Below are 22,325 nucleotides of genomic sequence, written 5' to 3'. Positions count from 1 at the left end.
GGAGAAGACCTCTGAATATCTGGATGAGGAGTCGAGGTTTCTTCCGCCGTGCGGTGCGTTTCCGACACAGCCAAAGTATGAGACGTGCTCATAGGAGCAGTCACATTGGCGGCGGGTTCTTCTTCTTCATCCTCGCCGCTGAGTACAAAAATAGAATGAGATTATTTGATATGGAATCAGATTATTCGGCACACAATGACTAAAAAGAGCGACATGACAACTTACGAGCTGATAAGGGCGGACGCGTAGGCGTCAAAGGGTTTCGTTTATTCGGGAGCAGTTCCCTCGACAGGAGAACTGCTCAGCTTGGAGGTGCCAGAGCCCTCCACGTCACCCCTCTTCCGTTTGTTTTTCGGAGAAACAGCGGAAGGGATGGACTCGGTTGACTCCGAAGCCTCGGATTCAACTTCTTTTTCAGAGCGAGCCGCAGATTTCTGAGAAACCGCGACTCCACTCTCCGGTTGAGAAGGAACCTGGCGTCGTCGGCAACGACTGCTCGTTTGTCGACCTCTCCTCCTTCGGGAAGGGGAGGAAGCGATTATGCAGTTTGGTGGTTCTACACAAGATAAGAATGTATCGACAAGAAATCGTATCAAGGCACAGCAGAATAGTAGTCGACATAAGTGAAAAGCACAGTAACAGTCAAAAAAGGTGAACAACAAAAAAGTAGACGACAAAAAATAGATTACCTGGGGGAGGGCGTTGGTACCGCTGTATGGTACCACGCGGCAAGTTGAAGGGACGGCGTCTTTCTTGTTTAGCGATGAGATCTTTCGGACAAGTTTCTCTAAGTCCTTGACCGAAAGATCTGTCGACATGCGATCCACGTCTTTGTCGCCAGCATACATCCAGAGGGGGTTCTTGCGAGCCTGCAGAGGCTGCACCCTAATCCTAAGGAAATATGTTGTTATCTGGATACCCGATAGCTCTTGGCCGCTGGTATTTTGGAGCTCGTGGATACGGGACGTCTTTGTCGCCAGCATACATCCAGAGGGGGTTCAGCGCTTCTGTCGCTGTTTTTTCTTCTTCAGTCGCCTCTGCATCCCAGGATCGGCGACGAAGAATTTTGGCGCTGCCGTCAAAAGGTGCGATGTTTTATTCCAGCGAGTCGGGGCAATCCTCGTGGACGGACAACCATCTTTTGCGCCACTCTTGGACGGAGTCGGGGAATTTGACGTCAAAGTACTCGACATCAGGGCGGACACAGATAACAACACCGCCTATGTTGTAGGCGATGTTGTGGGAGCCATTACGGCGGAGGAAGAAGATGCGCTTCCACAGAGCCCAGCTAGGCTGGACTCCAAGGAAGCACTCGCAAAGCGTGATGAAAATAGAGATATGGAGGATGAAGTTGGGAGTAAGATGGTGAAGCTGCAGCCCATACACAAAAAGCAATCCACGCAGAAAATTGTGGATGGGTGCAGAGAGGCCGCGAATAAGATGGTCGATAAAACTAACCCGATATTCCATAGGAGGAGTCGGGTAGCTTTCCTCGCTGGGGAAGCGCAGTGCGTCCTTCTTCTTGCTCAGGCCGAGCTTTTTCAGCAGGTTCACGTCCTAGGGTGAGATCTTGGATCTCTCCCACTCCAGGTTTCCCAGATCTTGCGCCGCCATGGATGCTTCGGGAGTGTTGTGCTTGGTGAGTTTTGGCCGCGGTGGCATCAGCAGTGGCGCTGCGGAAGTAGGAGAGTGCGTGGGCGCTGGAGCTCTGGTGGTTGCAATGGGGATTGAAGCAGAGGAGATGAGAGCAATGGCGCGGCGAAGGGGATAAACGAGGAAGACGATGGTTATTTATAGCGGGTTCGGTCAAAACGTCGCACCATTGGATGATGAATGAATGGACTTGATGATTTACACATGGCTCAAGGGGTAAAACAGTATATTTACTGTGATGGAACTGGACAGGCGCTGCAGCGCGCGTGCCAGAAAAAGCGGAGGACGTGTGTCCCCCACTTGCGTAACGTGTCAACGTGTCGCACATTTTGGGCCCACGGGTCAGTGAAGGGACAGACTTCGCGTCTTCCCGATACAGTGATCGTGGCTATTTTCAGCACTGATGTCACCTTACCAATGGAAAAACATCGGCTGTGGTGATATGAAAATTGGCGACAGGGAAGGACGACTGGTAATCTCGAGAGCTTTTGACCAAATACAAGTTTTTGTTCAAATGCTCGGGGGCTACTTTGTAAAGAAGTTTCGAGAAATTTGATGGAGATGATTCAGAAGGGGACGTTTCAAAAATATTGCGACAGAGACAAATTGGAGCCTACAGCCAAGTATAAATCCTCGATTGTAGCCTCGGGGGCTACTCCCATCGGGAGTGCTGTTCGCGCACCCGATATATATGAACAGGAGCATGAAAAATGTCAATATAGTGGCTAAGATGCTAAAAAGGTGAGCCTACAACCAAGCGCAAGCACTTGGCTGTAGCCTCGGGGGCTACTCCCATCGGGAACGCTGTTCGCGTGCCCGATGAAATTTATTTAATCCTGATGAGCATATTTCGAGTTATCAAAATAACTCTTCATATACTCCCATCGGGAGGGTAAGTTAAAAACAATATAAGTCATCCGTTGACTCGAATAAATGTGCTACTCCAACAGCCGGAGAAAGCACTCGACAATATATTCTTAGAGCGCCTCAGTCGCGAAATAATCTCTGAATGCCGCAAAACTCTGCGAAGGTAAGTCCCCGGGATCCGTCCTGTGCGGCGTGGCACCGCCTCTGACGGCGCTTTGCTGCTTTTTCCGTATCAACAGATACGAAGAAAAATCCTAACGGACGCGTTAGGTACCCAATAAAACATGACTGAAATTCGGCATTTGGTAAGACCTTAAGCGGCACATGTCGAATTACGCCAGTATCTTGAAGTAGGTTTTTGCGGATTGCTACGAGAGCAGTTAACTGGTACCTGATCTATCAGATGAACCAGCCCCAATTACCATTATCCCTTTACAATATATAATTCCTTTAAGAAGATTATTTGTCGAGTTGAAGAAATCATATGCAGATTGTAAAGATGGAGATTTTCCCTGATTCTGCGATTCAAGCAAAATCTCGGGGGCTACTGACATAGGCATCCCCAATGGGCCTGCCGAAGAAGATACCCAGGGTTTACTGAAGGCCCACGACCCGAAGTTTTACAAAGCCCAGAGGCCCAATCGGGAGATAGTTTGGAAAGATAGAATTGTATTAGGAATATTGACTTGTAACTATTGCGGGATGGTTCAGAAACCCTCCCGGACTCTGTAACTTGTACATCACGAAACCCTCGGCTCCGCCTCCTATATAAGGGGGGGTCGAGGGACAAAGAAAGGATCGATTCATTGTTTTCACGCAACCCTAGTTTTCATGACAGTCGAGTACTTTTCCGGCTGAAACATTCGAGCTCTACTTGCCCTCTACTTCCAACTAAACCCTAGTCTATAACTTGTAGGCATTGATAAGTTAATCCCTTATCAATAGCGCTCCCATGCCTATGATTAGGAAAATGTGATCATCAGAGGACATATGAGCTAGTCGTAGAGGCAAGACTATGACCACTTGTTTGTTCATTTTTTCTACACATGCTTATGACTTTTCCTTTGAATCTCAAATTCAAGACATAGCAGTTGCAACATAAAGAAAGAAACTTAAATCATAAAACTTGGAGCTAGATAATAACACTTTCTTATTACCTCTAGAGTTTAAATCTTTCGTTCGATCCCTCAAGTCACTTTTTATCACTTCCGTCCATATCAATTTTGGGCGTCCTCTTCCTCCTAATATTTCCATACTCTTTAGAGTACCATGAGGCGTTCATTGGATACACCCAAATCACCATAGTCGGTGTCGGAATAGCGTCTCGCTAGACTTGCCAATCCGTGCTACTCCTAGCTTACCACATATTACCTTAATCTGATCCTAACTTGTATGGACATGCATCCGTAGCATGCACATCTCCGCAAGACCGCAACACTTATTTGTTAGATGTGTTGTTTTTAGCGGGTCAACATTCTGTTTCATATAGCATTGCTGGTCTGATTGTCATCCTATAAAGTTTACCATTTATCTTTTGTTGGACCTTTTTTTCACGTAGAATTAATGCTAGACCGGTGTTAATTCCAAGTACCAGAAGTTACCCTTTTAGGAATTATGTCTTCTTCTAAACTAACCTCTCTATCATCATACTAACACTACTAAAGTTGTATCATATGTACTCAGTCTTGGTCCTACTAAATCTAAATCCCTTTATTTCTGAAGTCTGGCTCCATAGCTTCAACTTCCTATTTAGGCCAACACTGGTTTCATCTACTAGCACCACATCATCAACAACAAAAATTACACAAAGTAATATCACCTTTTATATTCTACATCACCCATCCATTATTAAGAACACATGTATATAGGCTTACAACTAATCCTTTGATATATATCTCTAATGAAGGTTATTTACTTTAATGGAACTTTGTATTTCTCCGGCGTCCACCACATAACTATTCTTTGTATCTTCTTCAAGTTCACGAAGGCCATATATAGCTCGTTTCCCTATATAAGCATCTGATGTAGATGATCATACGCGAGTAAATTTTTAGTTTAGCCTCTCGATTATTTGGAAATCAACATGTAATCCAAAAGATCGGCAGTTTTTTCATTTTACCCCTCGACCCTATCCACCCAGCTCCATCAAACCCGTGTGTCCCAGCATGCCTCTGCCCCACCGCTGCCCGGCTCCACTGCGCACCGCGCCTCCGCTGCTGATCCAACTACGTGGGGCATAACTTCCCCGCCGAAGAGCGCGGCCGTGCCTCCCTCCGTCCTCCTCTGCCCAACTCGATTTCTCATCGATTGGTGGCTTGGTGCTCGACCAGTGCCTCCGTGCTACGTGCAATTAAGGTGTTAAGGTGGGATCATGATGGATCTCACGTTTAGTTTATTTTGTCTTTTTAAATTAAAAATTTTGTGCCAAAATTTATAATAGAAAAATTAAAATGTGCTACAAGTGAGATTTAGGCGGAATCCCACTTGACACCCTACGTGCAACCACTTGCAGCGCTACTCTACCATGTTCCGATTCACTTTCACATACGAGTGCTACTCCACCGGGCTCTGATTCTTTTTCACATTCTTAGAGCGAACTAGGGCGAGCATATCGCATTCTCTCCAAATCGATCTCCCATGCACAGCGATGGTAATCTGATCTTTCAGAGAGGCAATCAGGTTAATACTCCGGGTAGAGGACATGCTCGCAGAAGCCATGACCCAATACAGTCATAGTACAAGACTGATCTTATGGGTATGTTTACTAGGGTGTCAAGTGGGATCTTATCTAAGTCTCACTTGTAGTATATTTTGCTTTTTCTAGTGTAAATTTTGGTACAAAATTTTGAACTAGAAAAAGCAAAGTACCGAGATCCCACCGGGATCCGACCTCAACACCTTAATGTTTCCTTTAATCCCGTCATACGCTGAATTGCATGGTGAAGTTATTCATTTGTGGTCTCATGCAAAATCAGATCTTTGGACTACAGTGATAAACTTTAGAGATTATGATGATCTAAGTAAGCATGGTCCTGTTCATGTGTGAGCTGAGTTAGCCCTACTCAAGATGTTTACGGCGGTGACCGGTGAGTGTGCAAACTCCTTCTGCTCAACTATTCCTACATGTAAAACCAAAACACATCCTGTATCTACTTATCACATTATATGATGTACTACAGAGTCTAATAATAATACAGTTAGGGGAAGCAAGCAACAACTAACTGTAATTTTTTTCTTGAAGAAACTAGATGACTGAATTGGTATACTAATTGATCAACTCCAATCAGATCATGGTTGATTTTCCTTTAAAAAATCTGAGCAGCTAGATCAGTCATGCGTTGCAACAAGCTGCATTATTCTAAGAATGAACGCACAAGCACAACTAATTAATACACAAATTTGTAACCATGACATCTCTAGGAGGAGATAACGGGCACTAAGGAATTGGTGGTAATGCTGATGAAGGAGCCTATGCGCCTTGGCATCACCACGTTGACACTAAGGAAGACAAATCATGTTCGTTCCATCTTATGAATCAATATAAAATATAATTTTTTTTATCTAGATAACAGTCCAAGGTAAGCAAATATCATCCAATTTCAGCCGTCTTTAACGGAGCATGTGCATTTTTAAGAAATCCCGGTAATATTTTTGAAAAGTCATACGATCAAATTAGTTTTGTATTGTTATTATTGTGGTTCCATAGCAAAGGAAGCACGCTCATTGTGCTAGTTAGAACCTAGAGTTAACGTATTTCTTGCACCAAACAAGCCAACACAGAACGAAAATGACAAAACAAAAGACAAGAGAAATCATAAACTATCTTTTAGAAGTTACCAATTGATATGTATATCATGGGCTCAATCAACCAGTTTATCTGTGTCTTTGTGTGCTCTGCTGTAAGGCCAGTTCAGACCTCCGGATGTTGAGGGTGCAGCTCGAGAGAAGCTGGATGATGGTGAAAGGGCGATCGGCGACAAGGACAAACTGTTTGTCCTGCTTCACGAAATCGAAGGCTTCCGAGATGCTCTCTGTTTTTCCATCCTTGATGTTGCACTTGCGGATGCGAGCAGACGAGCACCGGTGCTCAGTGTAGTAGACACAATTTGCCTCAACCGACGGGAACATATCAGCATCCACATCTAGGCACCTGTGAGGACCAATGAAGATAGCATGGTTACCGATCCTCTTCACAGGCACGAATTTTTCACTCCCGGTTTCGAACTTGAAAACCTCGACAAGTCCTTGTAGACTGATAATGATCAGAAGCTGTCCACCAAATTCCATCTGGAAACACCGGGCGTCATCTGCAACTCCCATCTCAGGAGGATCACGGGAAAAGAGCTTGTTGAACGGAACAACATTAAGATCCGTGTTCACGTCGCGGATCTTGCCAACCAGGTCATATGTTCCGGCTAATTCCCGCCAGCGTCCGTCCATAGCACCTCCAACCGCCCATCGGAAGAAACTATAAGCTGAGGGCTTAAGGTCTCGGGTGCAGAAATTGTGGGGAAAGGCTGTGTAAATCTTGTTAGACGAGTCGCACAACAAGGTGAGCATGACCAAAGAGGAGGCAAAACGGAGTGCAGCGGCAACCTCCACCTCGACGGGTATGGGCACCGTGAAACGGATGGTGTCGCCTGTGAGAGGGTTCAAGATGCGAGCGGCGTGGGGAGGGCTCCTGTCGGCCAGCACGAAGAAGCCGCCGAGGGTGGTGGCCACGACGTAGTAGTCGCGGAGCAGCGGGAGTTCCTTGTGGAGGAACCGACCGGTGGCGGTGTTGACCAGGAGGAAGCGCGCGTCGCTCTCCAAGACCTCCCCGAGGATGATCCACTGGCGCGGCCGGAATCGGGAGTCCGATCTGTTGTTCCTGGGGTCGTCGGTGGCGGAGCGCCAGCTGCGGCAGATGGCGCGCAAGTCCATGTAGCAATCCACGTCGTTCGTGTCGAGGAAAGTGTCGGCGACGCGTCGGACGAGGTCGTCTGGGAGCGAGGACCAGCCTGCACTTGCCGTGGCCGGAACCATCGGCGAGGTTTCCAGACACCTAGGGTTCTTCTTCTTTCTTTTGGCCGGCGGAAGAACTTCAGCCGCTATTGGTGCACGCTCGAGTTCCGGCTTCTCTCGATTCCGGATATCAAGGACGGATATTTTAATTGCAATATCCAATGCCCTAATCCTGCCTGACAAAAGGTTTTCCGTGACCTTTCACCATGTTGGTTTACACACGCGACAAAGCCTTGGTTTGCAGTATTGTTCACGCAACCTCTTTTGCATTTGGTTGCGATTTGTATCCACTTAGAGCATGTCTAGCAGGCCCCTTATATTTCTGTCCCGTATCTGGCTGCTTTTTCGCCCCGTATCGAAAAGTTGGCAACGAAAGAGCCATTCCGTCTAGCAGAACCCGTATTTCGCCCCGTATTTTCAAAAATAAAAACCCCGGGAAGTTCGATTTCAATGATCATACTACGGATTTCATTGATCATACTACGGATTTCATTGATTCTACATCCAGAATGCGCGATCCTACTCGGGGAGGTCGACTAGGTACGAGTCTGCCTCCGCCTCCGCCTCCCGCAACTCCGCCTCCTTCGCGGCGGCGATGGCCGCCGCCACCTCTTCCTCGACCGCCCTCTTCCTCTTGGCGTCGTCCTTCAGGAACTGCCGTAGCTCCTTCAACAAGTCGGGGGCCTCCTCGTCATCGCCGGCGAGCGGAGCTCTTCTAGCGCTCGGTGCTCCCGCTGCTCCAAGCCTCCTTCGCCCAGCGGCGGCGCTCCCGGTCGGCGCGCCACTCGTCGAGCTAGAGCCCGCTCATCGGCTTCATCGGCGGATCCTCGATGAACCAGCGCCCGCCCCGCGCGAAGTCGATTAGCTTTTCCGGGACGGACGCGGCGCCGTTGTACTTGCGGGCCGCGCGACGGGCTGCGGCGGCGGATCTCTTGCATTGCCGCCGCCACGCTTCCTCGACGGTGTCCGGCGAGCGGGATCGCTTCGATCCGCTCGCCGGCGAGGCCCTACTGCGGCGGCGGGAGTCCATCCTAGCTTGAGGGGTGGAATGCGGCGCGGGGAGCGGCTAATTGCTCGCCGGAGCAGGAGGAGGAGGCGGCGGCGCGCGCGGCGGAGCTAGGGTTGCGAGTGAGGGGTTAACCCCTCACTCGCACCTGCGCCCACTATATGTACGGGGCGAAGGGGCCGATTTCCTGGGCCCCGTATTCCGCCGAAACGGGGCGGCCCGAATACGGGGCCTGCTAGACGGCCCGAACCGCGCCTGCCCCGTATGTCGCCGGAATTTTACGGGGTGGGCGGGTTATACGGGACCTGTTAGACATGCTCTTAGATCATCTCTACTAGCGCTCCCCAAATAGACGCCGGCATTAACGTCGGCGTATCGCTATTGGGGATGCTGGCGCCAGCTCCCTTGATATAGGTAAGGGCGTAGGACTTTCTCACACCAGCTCCCAATATAGCCTAGCATAATATAAATTTTATCCCAAATAAAATAAAACTCACTAATAGGGATAGAAATTCAAGTCAAGCTTTCAAATAGCAGCTCAAAGTCTAGGTCGGGCAAAACATCCGGCCAACAATTCACCACCATAGTTCGGCTAGCAAAAAATAACTTGGGCTTCATGGCCAAATGGATCAAATGGCATGGACGGCACAGGCACCTCCATCACATTCGGCTCGTCGATCACCGGCAGCTCCACGATTGTCGACGAATCCTCCATCACTAGTGGTGTAGCCTTCGCCATATGGCCGCCGGCAATGCCGACCACGCTTGGGCAGCCAACACCTCTTTGCTGATGTGCTTGCGGCCGGTACATCTTGTGTCATGCCCTTGCCAATAGATCCATGTCCGATATGTCCGCCATCAAGATCTTTGCTTCTTGTGTTATCTTACTTAATGCAATGTGTGATGATTCATTCATGGCATTCATCTTGCCGGCTTCGGCTTCCATCTTGCGGGCTTCCACCCTCTCCCTCTCGAGCCCCAACTTCACCACTTGTGCTCCTTGTCAAGTTGTAGCCTTGGTCCCCGCAACTGCACCATGTGACGTGGAAGTTTAAAAGGATAGATGTCGTCTGAAGTGGGGTGGGGGTGAACATGCGTTTTAAAAATTATTATGGATTTGGCTTGTAAGAATGCGAAATTAAACTATCCTTTATTTTACAAACACAAGACTTAAATATGCTAGGCTCAACTAAGTGCAACAAAAGCTAAGCAACATATGCACAACATGTTTATAACACAAGCGATAGCAAGATATAAGTATTTCAAGATCTATGGATATCATATGGAAAATAAACTTAGGTATAGAGATAACCGAGGCACGCGGACACGAAACTGTATTCCCGTGTTCCCTCACATGAAGTGAGATACATCACGTTCGATAGATGTGGGTTACCAGAAAGGTCTCCCGAACGCCATGAAGACTCACATTTTTCTCCAAGCCAATTCCACGAAGGAAAAAATGCAATCCCTTTATCTTGAATTCATCTCTTGAAATCAAACTCTCAAAATCTTGATCATATAATATTCTTCTCTTGAAATCTATGATGTTGATGCCAGTACTCAAGGTATATATTTATATTCATGGCTTCTACACTCGAATCCAACATATGGACTACAACCATTACTATGGAGTATTCGTTCATATAAACTCAATGAAAATATTAGTCCCTATGAATTATTATTTATTACCAAAAACACACACATGGGCAATGTACCCTTAAAAAGTTGTCACTCAAGCATTCGGATGGCGCGTCTCCGAGACTGGGGCAACATGTGCTGCGACCTCCGAGGCTGCCTCCGCGGCCTGGCTGGCCTCGCCGGCCAGGAGACGCCTCCGTCGGCACGCAATCACAATGGCACACCGGTTGCGGTGGGCCTGTCACTTATCTTCCATCATGGTTATCGGATTCTCCTTCACCGGTGTCATTGGCTTCTTTTTCTGAGGCATGCTAGCAATGTCGGCGGCGAGGGCGCGGGCTTGCTATGGGTGCTAACTGAAGACACGTGCGGGAAGTGGAGGGTGGCGGGAGGGGAGGAAATTGGGGGAGGGGAGTGGTTGTAGGGCTAGGTAAGTGGCTGTTAGCAGGAGCCGCGGGTGAATTCATACGTGGCGCGGAGCGCTGGTGAGTCTGCTTCCCACCCAATCGAAAGGGCTAGCACGGGAATGCCATCTATTATATTTGGTTCCAAAAAGGGCTGGCTACTTTTGGGCCGCGACAGTGTGGCCCAAAATTAGTGTTGGACCCCCATAAGGATATTGGCCGGGTTCATCCGCGGAGATGCTCCACCAGCGCGCCCCATATAGTAGCCGGCAGTAGCGCTGGCACCACTATATGGGGCGCACCGGCACGAGCTCCTTAGTTTAGCGGAGGCCGTCCCACACCGGACGCCCTGTACGGCCGGTACCCAAAAAATGGATTTTTATTTTTCATTAAATTAAAACATTCTACATAGTTTGAAACAATAATTTAAACACCATTATAGTGTTTAAACACACAAATAGTTCAAACTTACAAATTAAATTATTCATACAAGAATTCAAATAAATTGCAACGCAACATGTTTATGAATCATGTATCATTTCCTCTCCGCACCCACAAATGCTCAACTAGATCATTCTGTAGTTGAGTTTGAACACATGCATCTATGATTTCTTGATGCATCTTGAGAAAAGCAAATAAAACTAGGCCGATACAAGCTCAACCACGGCAAGAGGTCCCTAAAAATCAAATGGATGGTCATCATCCTCCGGTGTATCACACTCACTCTCAATGATCAGGTTGTGTATGATCATATAACCGTTCATCACCTCCCACATCCGAGACTCCGACCAAGTGGGAGCAGGGTACCGAACAATGGCAAAACGCTGCTAGAGCACACCAAAAGCCCTCTCGACTATAACCGTTCATCACCTCCCACAACCCTTACCAAGCAAATGGCAAATTCTTCCAATCCTAGTGCATGCAATCGATACTCCGAGTATTCTAGGAAATCATCTCACTGCATTTTGTGTCAGGATCGGAGTTGTATCATATGCATTGGGTGCGCTCAAATAGTCTAGCCCAAACACTCCACCACTTCCCTACCAAACTTGTAGACACTCGAAGCATGTCAAATCCTCCATGCGCATGTAGTCATCGGCTGCATCTAGGGGAACTCCGTATGCAAGAAGACACATATCAGCCATGCACTCCTGAAGTGGTGAGAAGCCCCACAAGCCGGTGCAATATTTCTTGCATATGAATATGTGTCACACTCCCTGATGCCGAGCACAATCTTCATAAACAGATCCTTGTTCATCATAAATCGACACCGAAAATCCATGGGTGTATGTGTTGCGTCGTCGGTGAAGTAATCGGAGTCAAGCGAGCAATACGCAGCTTGCCGATGCTTGGTTCTTATTCGGCGCCTTCCCAACCCACGAACCGCCACGCCATCCTCGGACGTGTTGTCGAAGGCGGAAAAGGTTGGTCAACATCACCGGCCATTGGTGCCGCTCGGCGGTGGTGCCGGCATCCTTATGCATGAACAGGTTGCACCATCATCTCGTTGTCGATGTCCATCGCGGCAATTCGCCGAACACTTGTGGGCGGCGGCCGACAGCGAGCTGTTGATACCGACGGCAGTTCCAGCAAAACCATGGTGGGAGATGGCGGAGGCGGCGGCGGTGGCTACAACGGCGGTTTCTTGGTTGGCGGGCATAGGTCAGGCATGGGGGTGGTGATGGCGGCGATACGGAGGGGGGTGGGGGAGGCGAATCAGGAGGGGTTGGCAATGGTGGACAATTTTTTTTATAGATTATGTTGTAAATTAATAGAAATCATAATGCTTAGGAAAATAATAAAGAGTAAGAATAAGTGCAAAACTGTGTAGAATTGTGCCGCATCTGTAAAAAAAAAAATTGTTTTTGCGCAGAATATGGACAGGCGAAACCCGGCGTGCGCAGAATAATTTGATCGGCTGTGCAGTGGACCTTAAAATATCACTCGCCAGCGTAAATGTGTGTAGAGTAGGATGTACTCATGTAAGCCGTGAGGTGAAGTGCCCAATTACACAGTACGTTCTCCAGGAGTTCCCGCTAGGGACCGGGCCCAAGACACGACGAGACCACTCTTTGTTCACTTCAGCCTTGCCAGCCAACCAGCCAGCCAGCCAGCCAGCCAGCAGCGTTGGGCGACACTGCTCGCTCCACACGCAACCTGTCATTTTCCTTGCGACGACGGCCACACACGTACATCGAAGTCACACATCATCAGGTCGCATATTTTGCGCCCAGCCCAATGTCAGGCTACCGCTCGATTGATGCAGCCATCAAATCCGTCCAGTTCAGTCGCTGGCATGAGCTGCGCTCGATCGTGGAACCTAGAGACTCTCGACAGATGAAGGACGTAAACTTCCATAGACCGTAGCAGTATACTGGGTACAGCGTAATTATGCAAATTGTCCACAGTACCAAATAATTATTCAATTTGTTCATATAAATTAAACAACATAGTTCACAATCAAATAAATTTTAACATAGTTCACACAATCACCTAGAATCAAATTACGTGACACAAGAGAGGACGATTGGTTGCCTATATGGTTTTATATGTGCTCAAACAGATCATCTTGAAGTTGAAAGTGAGTTGCTTGATCATGAATTTCATGATGCGCATGGGGAAATTCTTATAACATTGCGGGCCCACCTTGGGACTCAACCAGCTCCCCCTCCCCCTCCTTCCAACGGTAGGTGCCCAATCACACGCAAGCAGTCATCACCTCCTACACAATGTCAATGTTTCAGGTTCTAGCAGGATGTCGAACAATGGCTCAACAAATTTGGAGCACGCACTGATATGCTCATTCAGAGGCTCTCATTTTCTTTACTCTCCCCTCTCCCCCTGCTACAGTAGTTGAGAGTCCTCCACCGCCCTCTGGGCCGAGCCGAGGTAGTCTGGTCCCGTTGTGGCATTTGGGAGTAGAGTGCCAGATCTCGCCGGCCGGATCTGGGGCGGCCCATCTCTGGTCTGCTTCGTTGTGGTGCTCCGGTGGCAGGACGCACTGCATGGGAAGGATTTGGGAGTGGGGATCTCCGAAAATAAGGCGGCTGTCGCAAGTGTGGCCCTGTCGCATCCGAGCTGCGATGGAGGTGAGTCGGGTCTCCTTCTCGTGCTGGAGCTCCGGAGGTTGGAGCTTGCACAGACGAGTGTCGGTCCCGACAGCTTGGTCAATAAGCTCGAAGGTATGGAGCTTCTGATCCTCTTGCCCCCTCTCTTCCTTTGCGCCATGGTGGCGCCAGCTGAGAGGCAGCGGTTGGATCTTTGGCTCCATCGGGAAAGCTTGCTGCATATTATCCTGCATCTGGTGGTGGCTTCTAGCTACCACATCTTTATTTCTGGGAGTGCTCCAACAGCAGCTCATCGACGACATGAAGCCGTCCAACTGCTGTATCTAATAGTCATTAGGCGACTACTCCAACGAGCTCTTGTGCTAGCTGTGAGCTGGTTCGAGCTCTTCATCCCCCTCCAGGCCCGCGTACCAACATGGAGGGTCTTCTGCAGCTTTGACGCGGTAGTCCACGCCGGCGCGTCGCCAAGTGGTGTCGTCCCCGGCGACGGTGCTGGTGGCCGTGGATTCAAGCTGGCTTTCGGCGGTGGAGAAGGACCCGATGGCTTTTACCATTATCTTTCTAGGGTTCGTTTCATAAAGTTTGAGGACATGGTTGTAATTTTCTTTATTCTCAAGGTCCTCCTTGTAATTTGTAACCACACCGTCTTAAATTAATGCAGCATCTGGACCCTTCGGGGTCCTTCCCTGTTCAAAAAAAAAAACAAATTTGGAGCACACCAAATACATGCTCCACATCCTTCTTAACACTTTTCAAAAATATAGACCAATATGGATATATACCATCACGTGTTGTTTTTGTGGCCATTGATCTCGTGGTGGACCTCTAGAGAATTGCCTTCCGCAAGCCTAGAGAATTTCGGAAAACTTTAAGGCACGGTGATGTTATTATGTGAATATACAACATCAAAAATAGAGTTCCAAATCCATAGGTGAAGCCACAGCTTCGAGTATATCTATGCACTCGCAAATATGTCTCTTGTACTGCTCCTGCCAACCAAATAAATAGTTCTTCTACTCCCAATGCATGTATATGATGCAAAGCATCCCTTGAAATGCGGCGTTTGGCTCTCCACGAAACAAAGCAACCACTATTTTGCAGAACAGGTACATTGACCCTAGGGCATGTTGACTCTTCCATCATCATGTACTCATCAACTAGATGACCAGCTACCCCATAGTCTTGCATTTCGATAAGAGGAGAAGAAAATCTTACCAACATCATATGGCTTGCATCAGAAGTAGTCGTCATGTCTCTTTCACTCCCTCCATAATATGCAGGAACACATTCAGAACCTTTGTCGGAACACATCCACAATGTACGACGAAAGCAGACGACAAAGAGTTGCATAGGTCCGACTTCTCTTTTACGATCCAATGCGACCGCACTTCTCCTATACGGAGCCCCACTGCCTTGGACGCTAATTTTCATTGTGGTCATGGACGAGAAGAGCCACCGTCATCGAACCATCGGTCATGAGACGGTGTATTAACGAAATGATTGTAGAAAAAACTATTGGAGCTATTGGCCATGATCCATGGAAGCTAAGAAACGCAATAAAACCTTACTTGTATGTCACTAGAGCCGTCTAGGAGCCAAAGTACGACAGAATCGCACCTCTAAACGAGGTTGGCGATTGGCTGAGTACCTTGGGGATGATGTTGTTCGTGGGAGTGGAAGAGGCCTGTGGACGGTGAATGCAACATGTGCAGTCCTAGCCGGAGATGGAAGCTCTCCCGTCTAAGACGACCTCCCCCGGCGAGGGTGAGTGCTGTGGTGGCGATGACGGCGCAGTGCAGGGTGAGTGAAATTATCTTGTATGTGTCGTCGCCATGTGGGTCAAGGAAGAATAAGAAGCACACGGGAGAGACGTTGATCTTTGCGGTGTTGGAGATGTGCTGATCGAGGGCCCCGGTGGTACGCACCGTCACGACTGGCATGCAGGGATCAGTACGTGTAACCGATGGAATCCACAACCGCATCCGGCCGATTGTGCGCGGCAAGATGGAAGGAGCAGTGTCCTCCCCGATCGACCGGCTACATGCACGGCTCGTGCCTACCACCGGCCGGCAGCGCCGCGGTCGCTCGGCTGCAGCTGCATACCGATCATGGTTCGTGATGGCGATCGGGCCGGACCCCGGCCGCGCGCGCACATGCATGATGCTCCGCTACCCGCGCGCGATTGCACAGTGGGCAGAGAAGGGAGCCGATGCATGATTACGCGCGTACGTACGCGGGGCTTGCCCTTCCGGCCACAGGATCCACGTGTCGACCGCCGCGCCCATCATCTCCCGCGCCTGCCCCGATCGGACGGCTCGCCGGCCGGCCGGCCAACCGTTGAAATATCTCGCGTCGCGACGACCGTCTCTGCGTGTGTGTGTGTGTGTGGAGCTAGCCGTGGTTGGTTGGGGTGGAAAAGCTAGCAAGCTAGCGAATAAAGCAGGAGGAGGGAGGAGTGAGTTAAGCGCGGATGGCGACGGCGACGGACGCGACGGGCGACCCATCCCTAGCCTTCCCGAAACGCGCTACGCGGCTGGTCCTCTAGGGTTTCCGCCCTACTCATCCTTTGCCGGAAACGGAAGCGCCGCGGAGCCCGCCTTGTGACCACTGGCTCCTCCCCTGCACCACCATCCATCCATCATCTCGCACTTTAATCCCTGTCGATCCCAGCTGCCCCAGCTCCTCCTCCTCGCCCTTATCTCTCCCCCTCCCCATCTCTCTCCTCTTGCTTGTGGTGTGTGTATGGTGGTGGCGGATCTGGTTAGCTAGCTCGAGGTTCCAACCCAGGGAGGAGAAGGTGGAGGAACCGGCGGCGCCAGCCATGGGGCGGGGCAGGGTGGAGCTCAAGCGGATCGAGAACAAGATCAACCGCCAGGTCACCTTCGCCAAGCGCAGGAACGGGCTGCTCAAGAAGGCGTACGAGCTCTCCGTGCTATGCGACGCCGAGGTCGCGCTCATCGTCTTCTCCAACCGCGGAAAGCTCTACGAGTTCTGCAGCACACAGAGGTATACACACACACCGGCCAGCTTCTCTTGTTTGCTCAAATCGCACGCGCGCCATGGTCTCTCCGGCCGGATCCGCCCATGGAATGGCCGCGCGCTGTCCTCTCGCGCGCCGCGGAGATCCGGTGCCCGATCCCACGGCGCTAGCTCCCCGTCGGAGTCCAGCCAGCAAGCACGTCGTCGAGGCGTGGCTGGTTTACGTGGATCTGCGTAATTACTTGAGCTAGCGTCCTCATGTTAATCGGTACACGTACACCAGCACCCCCGGCCGGGATTGGTGGAAGCGGCTTGTTGGTTTCCACGGATTACCTAGCCGGGATCTGGCCAATACCCTGGGTTTTATTAGGGTTCGATATCTTCCCTCTTCCCTGGTCCGTTTGCTGCGCCCTACTTTTCCCGGCTTTGCCGGCCCAGATCTTCCCTGATCTATCGGTTATACACGAGCGCTAGCTCATCAACTAATCTGTCATGCTGTGTGTTTGAAACTTCATGTTGTGGATCTCGTTGAATTTTTTTTCCCTTGTCACCCCAAACCTGATGCTCCGGCCGCCCGTTTTCTTAGTAGCGCACATACTTCGATTCAGATACATGATGTCGAAAAAACAAGACTCGGAACGTTTGTCTAAGTAGACATGGTACATACCACGCTCCAATTGCTATCCTTTTTTTTTGCGATGAGCATTTCAAAGTCATTTGTATATCATCATGTTCTAAATAAAGGTGGATCTATCTAGATATTTTCGAATTTGAAGCCCCACACAAAGATTCAAGCCATAGTCTCGATGGGAGTATCATCGCCATTTTGTGGGATGATAAAAGACGAGTGTGCGTCTAGGTGTCTTGGAGAGGATAGAACTAATTAATTAGTGGATGCATGCAAAGATGGTTGATCTATCTTGAATAGGTTGACGAGATCTATGTTGGAAGATGTTGTAATAACACAATTGCCTCAACTAGTGCATACTCAAAGCATCCTCAACGCTCTTATTAATACGCGTTGTTTTCTACATTATCATGGCCCAACATAATTTCCGAGGATTTTCCTTTGTGCACATGTCAATACAAAATAAGCGCAATAATCATTAAAAATTTAGTGACATCATTTTCACGTAGCAATCTTATACTCCATCCTCGCCGAACTATAGGTCACATCTGACTTCTCACAGTATCCAATAATGCTCAACTTTGACCATGATTTCAATATAACTTTGAAGTATTTAGCAAAGGCCCTTTTTAGCAAAACAAGCACAACGGGTCAAGTATTATATGGTCAATATTTACTCTCACACATATTACTTGTTAAGTTTTAAAAATATTCACCACTTGCATACTAACATCGCTTCTGTTTAGGGAAACGAGTAGTTTTGTAAATCGCCAAGTTTGTTTTTTGAACAAAGTCACCGAGTTTAATTTTATCTTTCTACACTGTAGATGATATATTTTATGTAAGTAGCAGTGTTAATTTGCATGCACATATATAAATCCTGCGTATAATTTTTTCTCAATGGTATAGTAATCATTTAGCAAAAGAAATGTAATATATATAGGAAAGCATCGATCTGGACCCACTACCTGTCCCATGCATACATCCTCTCACATATCAAGTGAGAGTTCATTACATGTCAAAAAAATTGAGAGTTCGTTAGATGCCAATGCAATGTAAACGTCCAATGAATACTCTGACTGGAGGGTTCAGGTCCAAGTTCGATCCCAATATATGCTGCATAATTTGTTTTCTCTAAGAATTCGATCCTAGTTTTTTTTTTCCTGATATGATTTATTTTGTACCCAAACAAAATGTTCTGCCTTATCCATCTGCTCAGATTTCAAGCGGCGAGTTAATACAGTTCAACATTTTTCGAAAAAGAATACAGTTCAACATGCCGTACGACATCACATCACACATAAATTCATGATTTCTGGTTTCACTTGAGCGGGACTTAAGAACACCCGTCAACTCAAACTAAAGATTCCTACGCAAAAACCTTGATATCTGTGCACACATCACAACCCCTGCAGCTCTAGCTGTGCATCATTTATCCCAATTCTTAAACGACTAAGCAAGTAACCTGTACACTCACTTTCTTTTTTTACCACCCGCACTTTTTAAGCCACAATTCAACAGGCGTATGTCTACTATAATCTTAAGAAAAAATTAATTACCGAACTGAACTGTGGCGCGCACTAGCAGCTGTGACATTGACAATCTTATCTTTTCGCCACCAATTCTACTTCGTATTGCCGCAAACTCAAATTTAACTGTGACATTGAGAATCTTAACTTCACCACCAATTCTACTTCATATTGCCACAAACTTAAATTTAACTGTGACATTGAGAATCTTAACTGTGTGTGTGTACTGTATTATTTTCTCTCATTTAGCTCTGTGATTTTTTACTGAACTTATAGCATGACGAAGACACTGGAAAAGTATCAGAAATGCAGTTACGCAGGACCTGAAACAACTGTGCAGAACAGAGAAAATGAGGTAGACTTTTTTCTGTCTTACAATGTCCATGCTTTGGGTCATTTATCTTGCCAGCTCTTCTTGTACTCCATACTTTCACAATTTCAAAATGATATGATACGTCTTACATGTGCACAGCACAGTCCTACGTCTTATATTGCCGGCTCTTCTTGTACTCGCTACGTCTTACATATGCCCACTGCCCAGTCTCTCCACACAAAAGAACATGAACCCAGTTGCAATGCATGTCATAAGAAAAGAACCAGGAACTCCCAAAAATTCTCTAGAATATTCAGAGCATGCAAATAGATCGTATGCGATATGTAAATTTACATACTACTCACTCTTCTTAGACTCGCGATGCCATATCTAACCTACAAACTTAAGCTAGCCTAGTTTGAAAACGTAAACATGCACTTGAATTTGAAGGATGGAGTTAATTAACATACCACCAGAGTGGCACCAACTGACTTTAGTTACAATTGGTGTGAAAAGGTTCTTCCCTGTGATATTTCATGTAAGACACTAAAAGTGTAGCTTGGATAGTAATGGTTCACACGGTAATGCTTAATTATCTACAATTAACAAAACACCCTATTTGGGTTATTTACTAGTGAAACGGATCATGTGTCAGTTAACTCTTCACATCACTCTGTTAGTATGTTTTCTATAATTTCATAACGAGTTTTAATGATATGGTGTCCTTATGATTGTTAGTGAAGTAAAGCTGTCAATCTTATTTTGTCTTAGCAACTGAAGAACAGCCGCAATGAGTACCTGAAACTAAAGGCACGTGTTGATAATTTACAGCGGACACAAAGGCAAGTTGTGTTTTCATTGAGCTATTTTACCACTTAATTTTGTTTCTTTATCAATTAATTTGCATCTTCAAGATAAAAAAAATGTAAATCCACGGACCTACGAATGCAAATTTTTGCTCTTCTTAAATACATCACTACCATAAATAGCACATTTTGTCAATACTAATTATTTTCTTCTTCTGAAAGTGAAGTATTTTATGATTTCTCTTGCTGGGACGAATGTCAGGGTAAGCAACAATCTGCAATTTTATTGTAGAAGGGGGTACACACTATTTTTTTAAGGACAGCTTGTATTGGTTCTTACCAGATTGTTTATGACACGTTCGTAGATTGTTTATGACACATTCCTAGATAATATAAATATCCAGCATGGTTAATTACGAGTGATCCTATCCATTCCACCAAATCTGAATTTTACCTTTTATTACTAGTATTATTTTCCTTCATTGTAGTCCACAGGTGGAGTTTTAAGTTTATATGTAAATAATTAACTAGTTCTTTGCATCTTATCTAGGAATTTGCTTGGTGAAGACCTTGATTCATTAGGCATAAAGGAGCTGGAGAGCCTTGAGAAGCAACTTGATTCATCTTTGAAGCACATCAGAACAACAAGGGTACTCCCTAGAAGTGTTTTAAAAATAGTGGGATTTTTCCAGTTTAAGTAGGAATTTTTCCTTGGCGGATATATAGCTCTACATATAACATATTTATTCTATTATCTGAAATGACTTTATACATACATTTATCATCTTGCAGTATAGGTGAATCATGCCTGCATGATATTTGGTGTGTGCTAACCAGATTTTATTTCTCTTATCGCAGACACAAATTATGGTTGACCAACTGACAGAACTTCAGAGAAGGGTATGTTAGCTCTTAACACGTCAACAGTAGTGAATCTTCCTCGCACAAATAAAAACATCACTGAATTTGACTAATTAGTGGATGACCCCCACTTATTAAATTTGTAGGAGCAAATGTTCTCCGAAGCAAATAAGTGTCTTCGAATAAAAGTAAGTACTTCTACGCCAGTGTGTTACCATAATCCATTCTAAATATATTAGACCTCAATGGAGATCAAAATGAAAAAGTACTCATGATAAGAGATCATGGTAATCCTAGTGATCATAGAGAACTACGAGTAAGAAAAGAAACCCAAGACTGTTGGTAATCTAAAGCTACAAGGTATATATAGGTGATGTTCTTGATTTTGTTTTGAGAGATGCAGTTGGAGGAGAGCAATCAGGTTCATGGGCAGCAGCTCTGGGAGCACAACAACAACTTACTCAGCTACGAACGTCAGCCCGAAGTGCAGCCACCGATGAATGGCGGCAACGGATTCTTCCACCCTCTTGATCCTGCTGGTGAACCGACCCTTCACATAGGGTATAACTCTTAACCCATGTTTAAAGTTTGATTTATATTTAACCTACGTTGATAGGCAGATAGCTCATCATATTGTTGATAATTCTGGTCAATTGGATTGTTTTATAAAGTACTTTGTGTAGGACAAAAACAACAGTTTTACTCTGTTACGATGCCAGATGACAATTGATCAGCATAATTTTCATGTTTTTTGTACAAAAGATTATGGCGGTGTAAAGTGTAAACTGCTTATCGAGTCGTAAACTTACGAGGATGCACTATCTTCTACATGTGTTAGCTATCTAACTAATCGTTAACCGTCTTTATCTGCAGGTATCCTCAAGAGTCACTGAATGGCTCATGCATGACCACTTTCATGTCCCCATGGCTACCATGATAGAAGACGAAATTGAGAAATAATAAGGATATATGTGGCACCAGGGCAGCCGCATATATGCATGTATACTACTTCGAGTGATGGAATATTCCAGTCAAGATTCTCACTTATTTTGTGTGCAACTTTTGTGTGATAAGAACATTAAAACCTTGGTATTTGGTGATGACCTATTGTGTTACTACATGTAAAAGATTATAGGAGCGCTAGCTGCCTACATTATATTACTTAAGCGTGTATGTGTGATGAAATTTTGGCCTCACCCGATGGGCATTTTTAGTCCTCTAGTATTTTTTGCTGAAAAGAAACATGCTAGAGTGGTAACCACACAAAGAGCAAAATATAATATGAACAGCTTAGACTAGTCATAATAGAGAGTAACATAGAGCATCTACACTCAAGGTCAGAACTGGTTTTTCGTGTAACATGTAGGTGTTACTAATCTATGTTACTATCTTCAGTGTTGGATAATTAAACACAATTTTTATGATTAATTTCAGAATATTAAGTATGATGAAAACAACTACTAACATGTAAAACTTGAACATACTAGATGCATTAATCAACATGAATAGTACCAAGGCAAATGGTACAACATCCATCGCTAAATAGATCTAGATATGTCACACGTACCG

The 22,325-nt window shown here is 46.6% G+C and overlaps 2 protein-coding genes across 3 annotated transcripts; one reads left to right on the top strand and one right to left on the bottom strand.

The window, feature by feature from the left end:
• Positions 1-6,393: 6,393 nt before the first annotated feature.
• On the bottom strand, positions 6,394-14,194 carry LOC124649676. Its single transcript, XM_047189270.1, has 2 exons — positions 14,056-14,194; positions 6,394-7,700 (listed from the first exon to the last, which is right to left on the bottom strand). Exons 1-2 carry the CDS (start codon positions 14,192-14,194, stop codon positions 6,394-6,396), a joined length of 1,446 nt encoding a protein of 481 aa, XP_047045226.1.
• Positions 14,195-16,461: 2,267 nt separating this feature from the next.
• LOC124678895 (MADS-box transcription factor 7) lies at positions 16,462-21,739 on the top strand. Of its 2 annotated transcripts, none has more exons than XM_047214752.1 (8): positions 16,462-16,646; positions 19,053-19,131; positions 19,861-19,931; positions 20,446-20,545; positions 20,754-20,795; positions 20,903-20,944; positions 21,160-21,317; positions 21,630-21,739. In XM_047214752.1, the coding sequence occupies exons 1-8, from the start codon at positions 16,462-16,464 to the stop codon at positions 21,691-21,693; spliced, it is 741 nt and encodes a 246-aa protein (XP_047070708.1). In that variant the 3' UTR covers positions 21,694-21,739. The 2 variants fall into 2 exon arrangements, with proteins under 2 accessions (XP_047070708.1, XP_047070716.1); XM_047214760.1 differs by having other exon boundaries at positions 21,154-21,317.
• Positions 21,740-22,325: the final 586 nt, after the last annotated feature.

Source organism: Lolium rigidum, chromosome 1 (assembly GCF_022539505.1).
Source record: "Lolium rigidum isolate FL_2022 chromosome 1, APGP_CSIRO_Lrig_0.1, whole genome shotgun sequence".
NCBI classification, from domain to species: Eukaryota; Viridiplantae; Streptophyta; class Magnoliopsida; order Poales; family Poaceae; genus Lolium; species Lolium rigidum.
The sequence above is the reverse complement of the archived record's forward strand: the minus strand, read 5'-3'. Positions and strand labels throughout refer to the sequence as shown.

Coding starts and splice junctions, on each gene's coding strand:
- LOC124649676 (XM_047189270.1), bottom strand. CDS start 14,194: ATGGTAAAAGCCATCGGGTCCTTCTCCACCGCCGAAAGCCAGCTTGAA. Junction 7,701..14,055: donor AGCTGCAGAAGACCCTCCAT/GTTGGTACGCGG, acceptor ACCTTTTGTCAG/GCAGGATTAGGGCATTGGAT.
- LOC124678895 (XM_047214760.1), top strand. CDS start 16,462: ATGGGGCGGGGCAGGGTGGAGCTCAAGCGGATCGAGAACAAGATCAAC. Junction 16,647..19,052: donor GAGTTCTGCAGCACACAGAG/GTATACACACAC, acceptor CTGAACTTATAG/CATGACGAAGACACTGGAAA. Junction 19,932..20,445: donor AATTTACAGCGGACACAAAG/GCAAGTTGTGTT, acceptor CATCTTATCTAG/GAATTTGCTTGGTGAAGACC.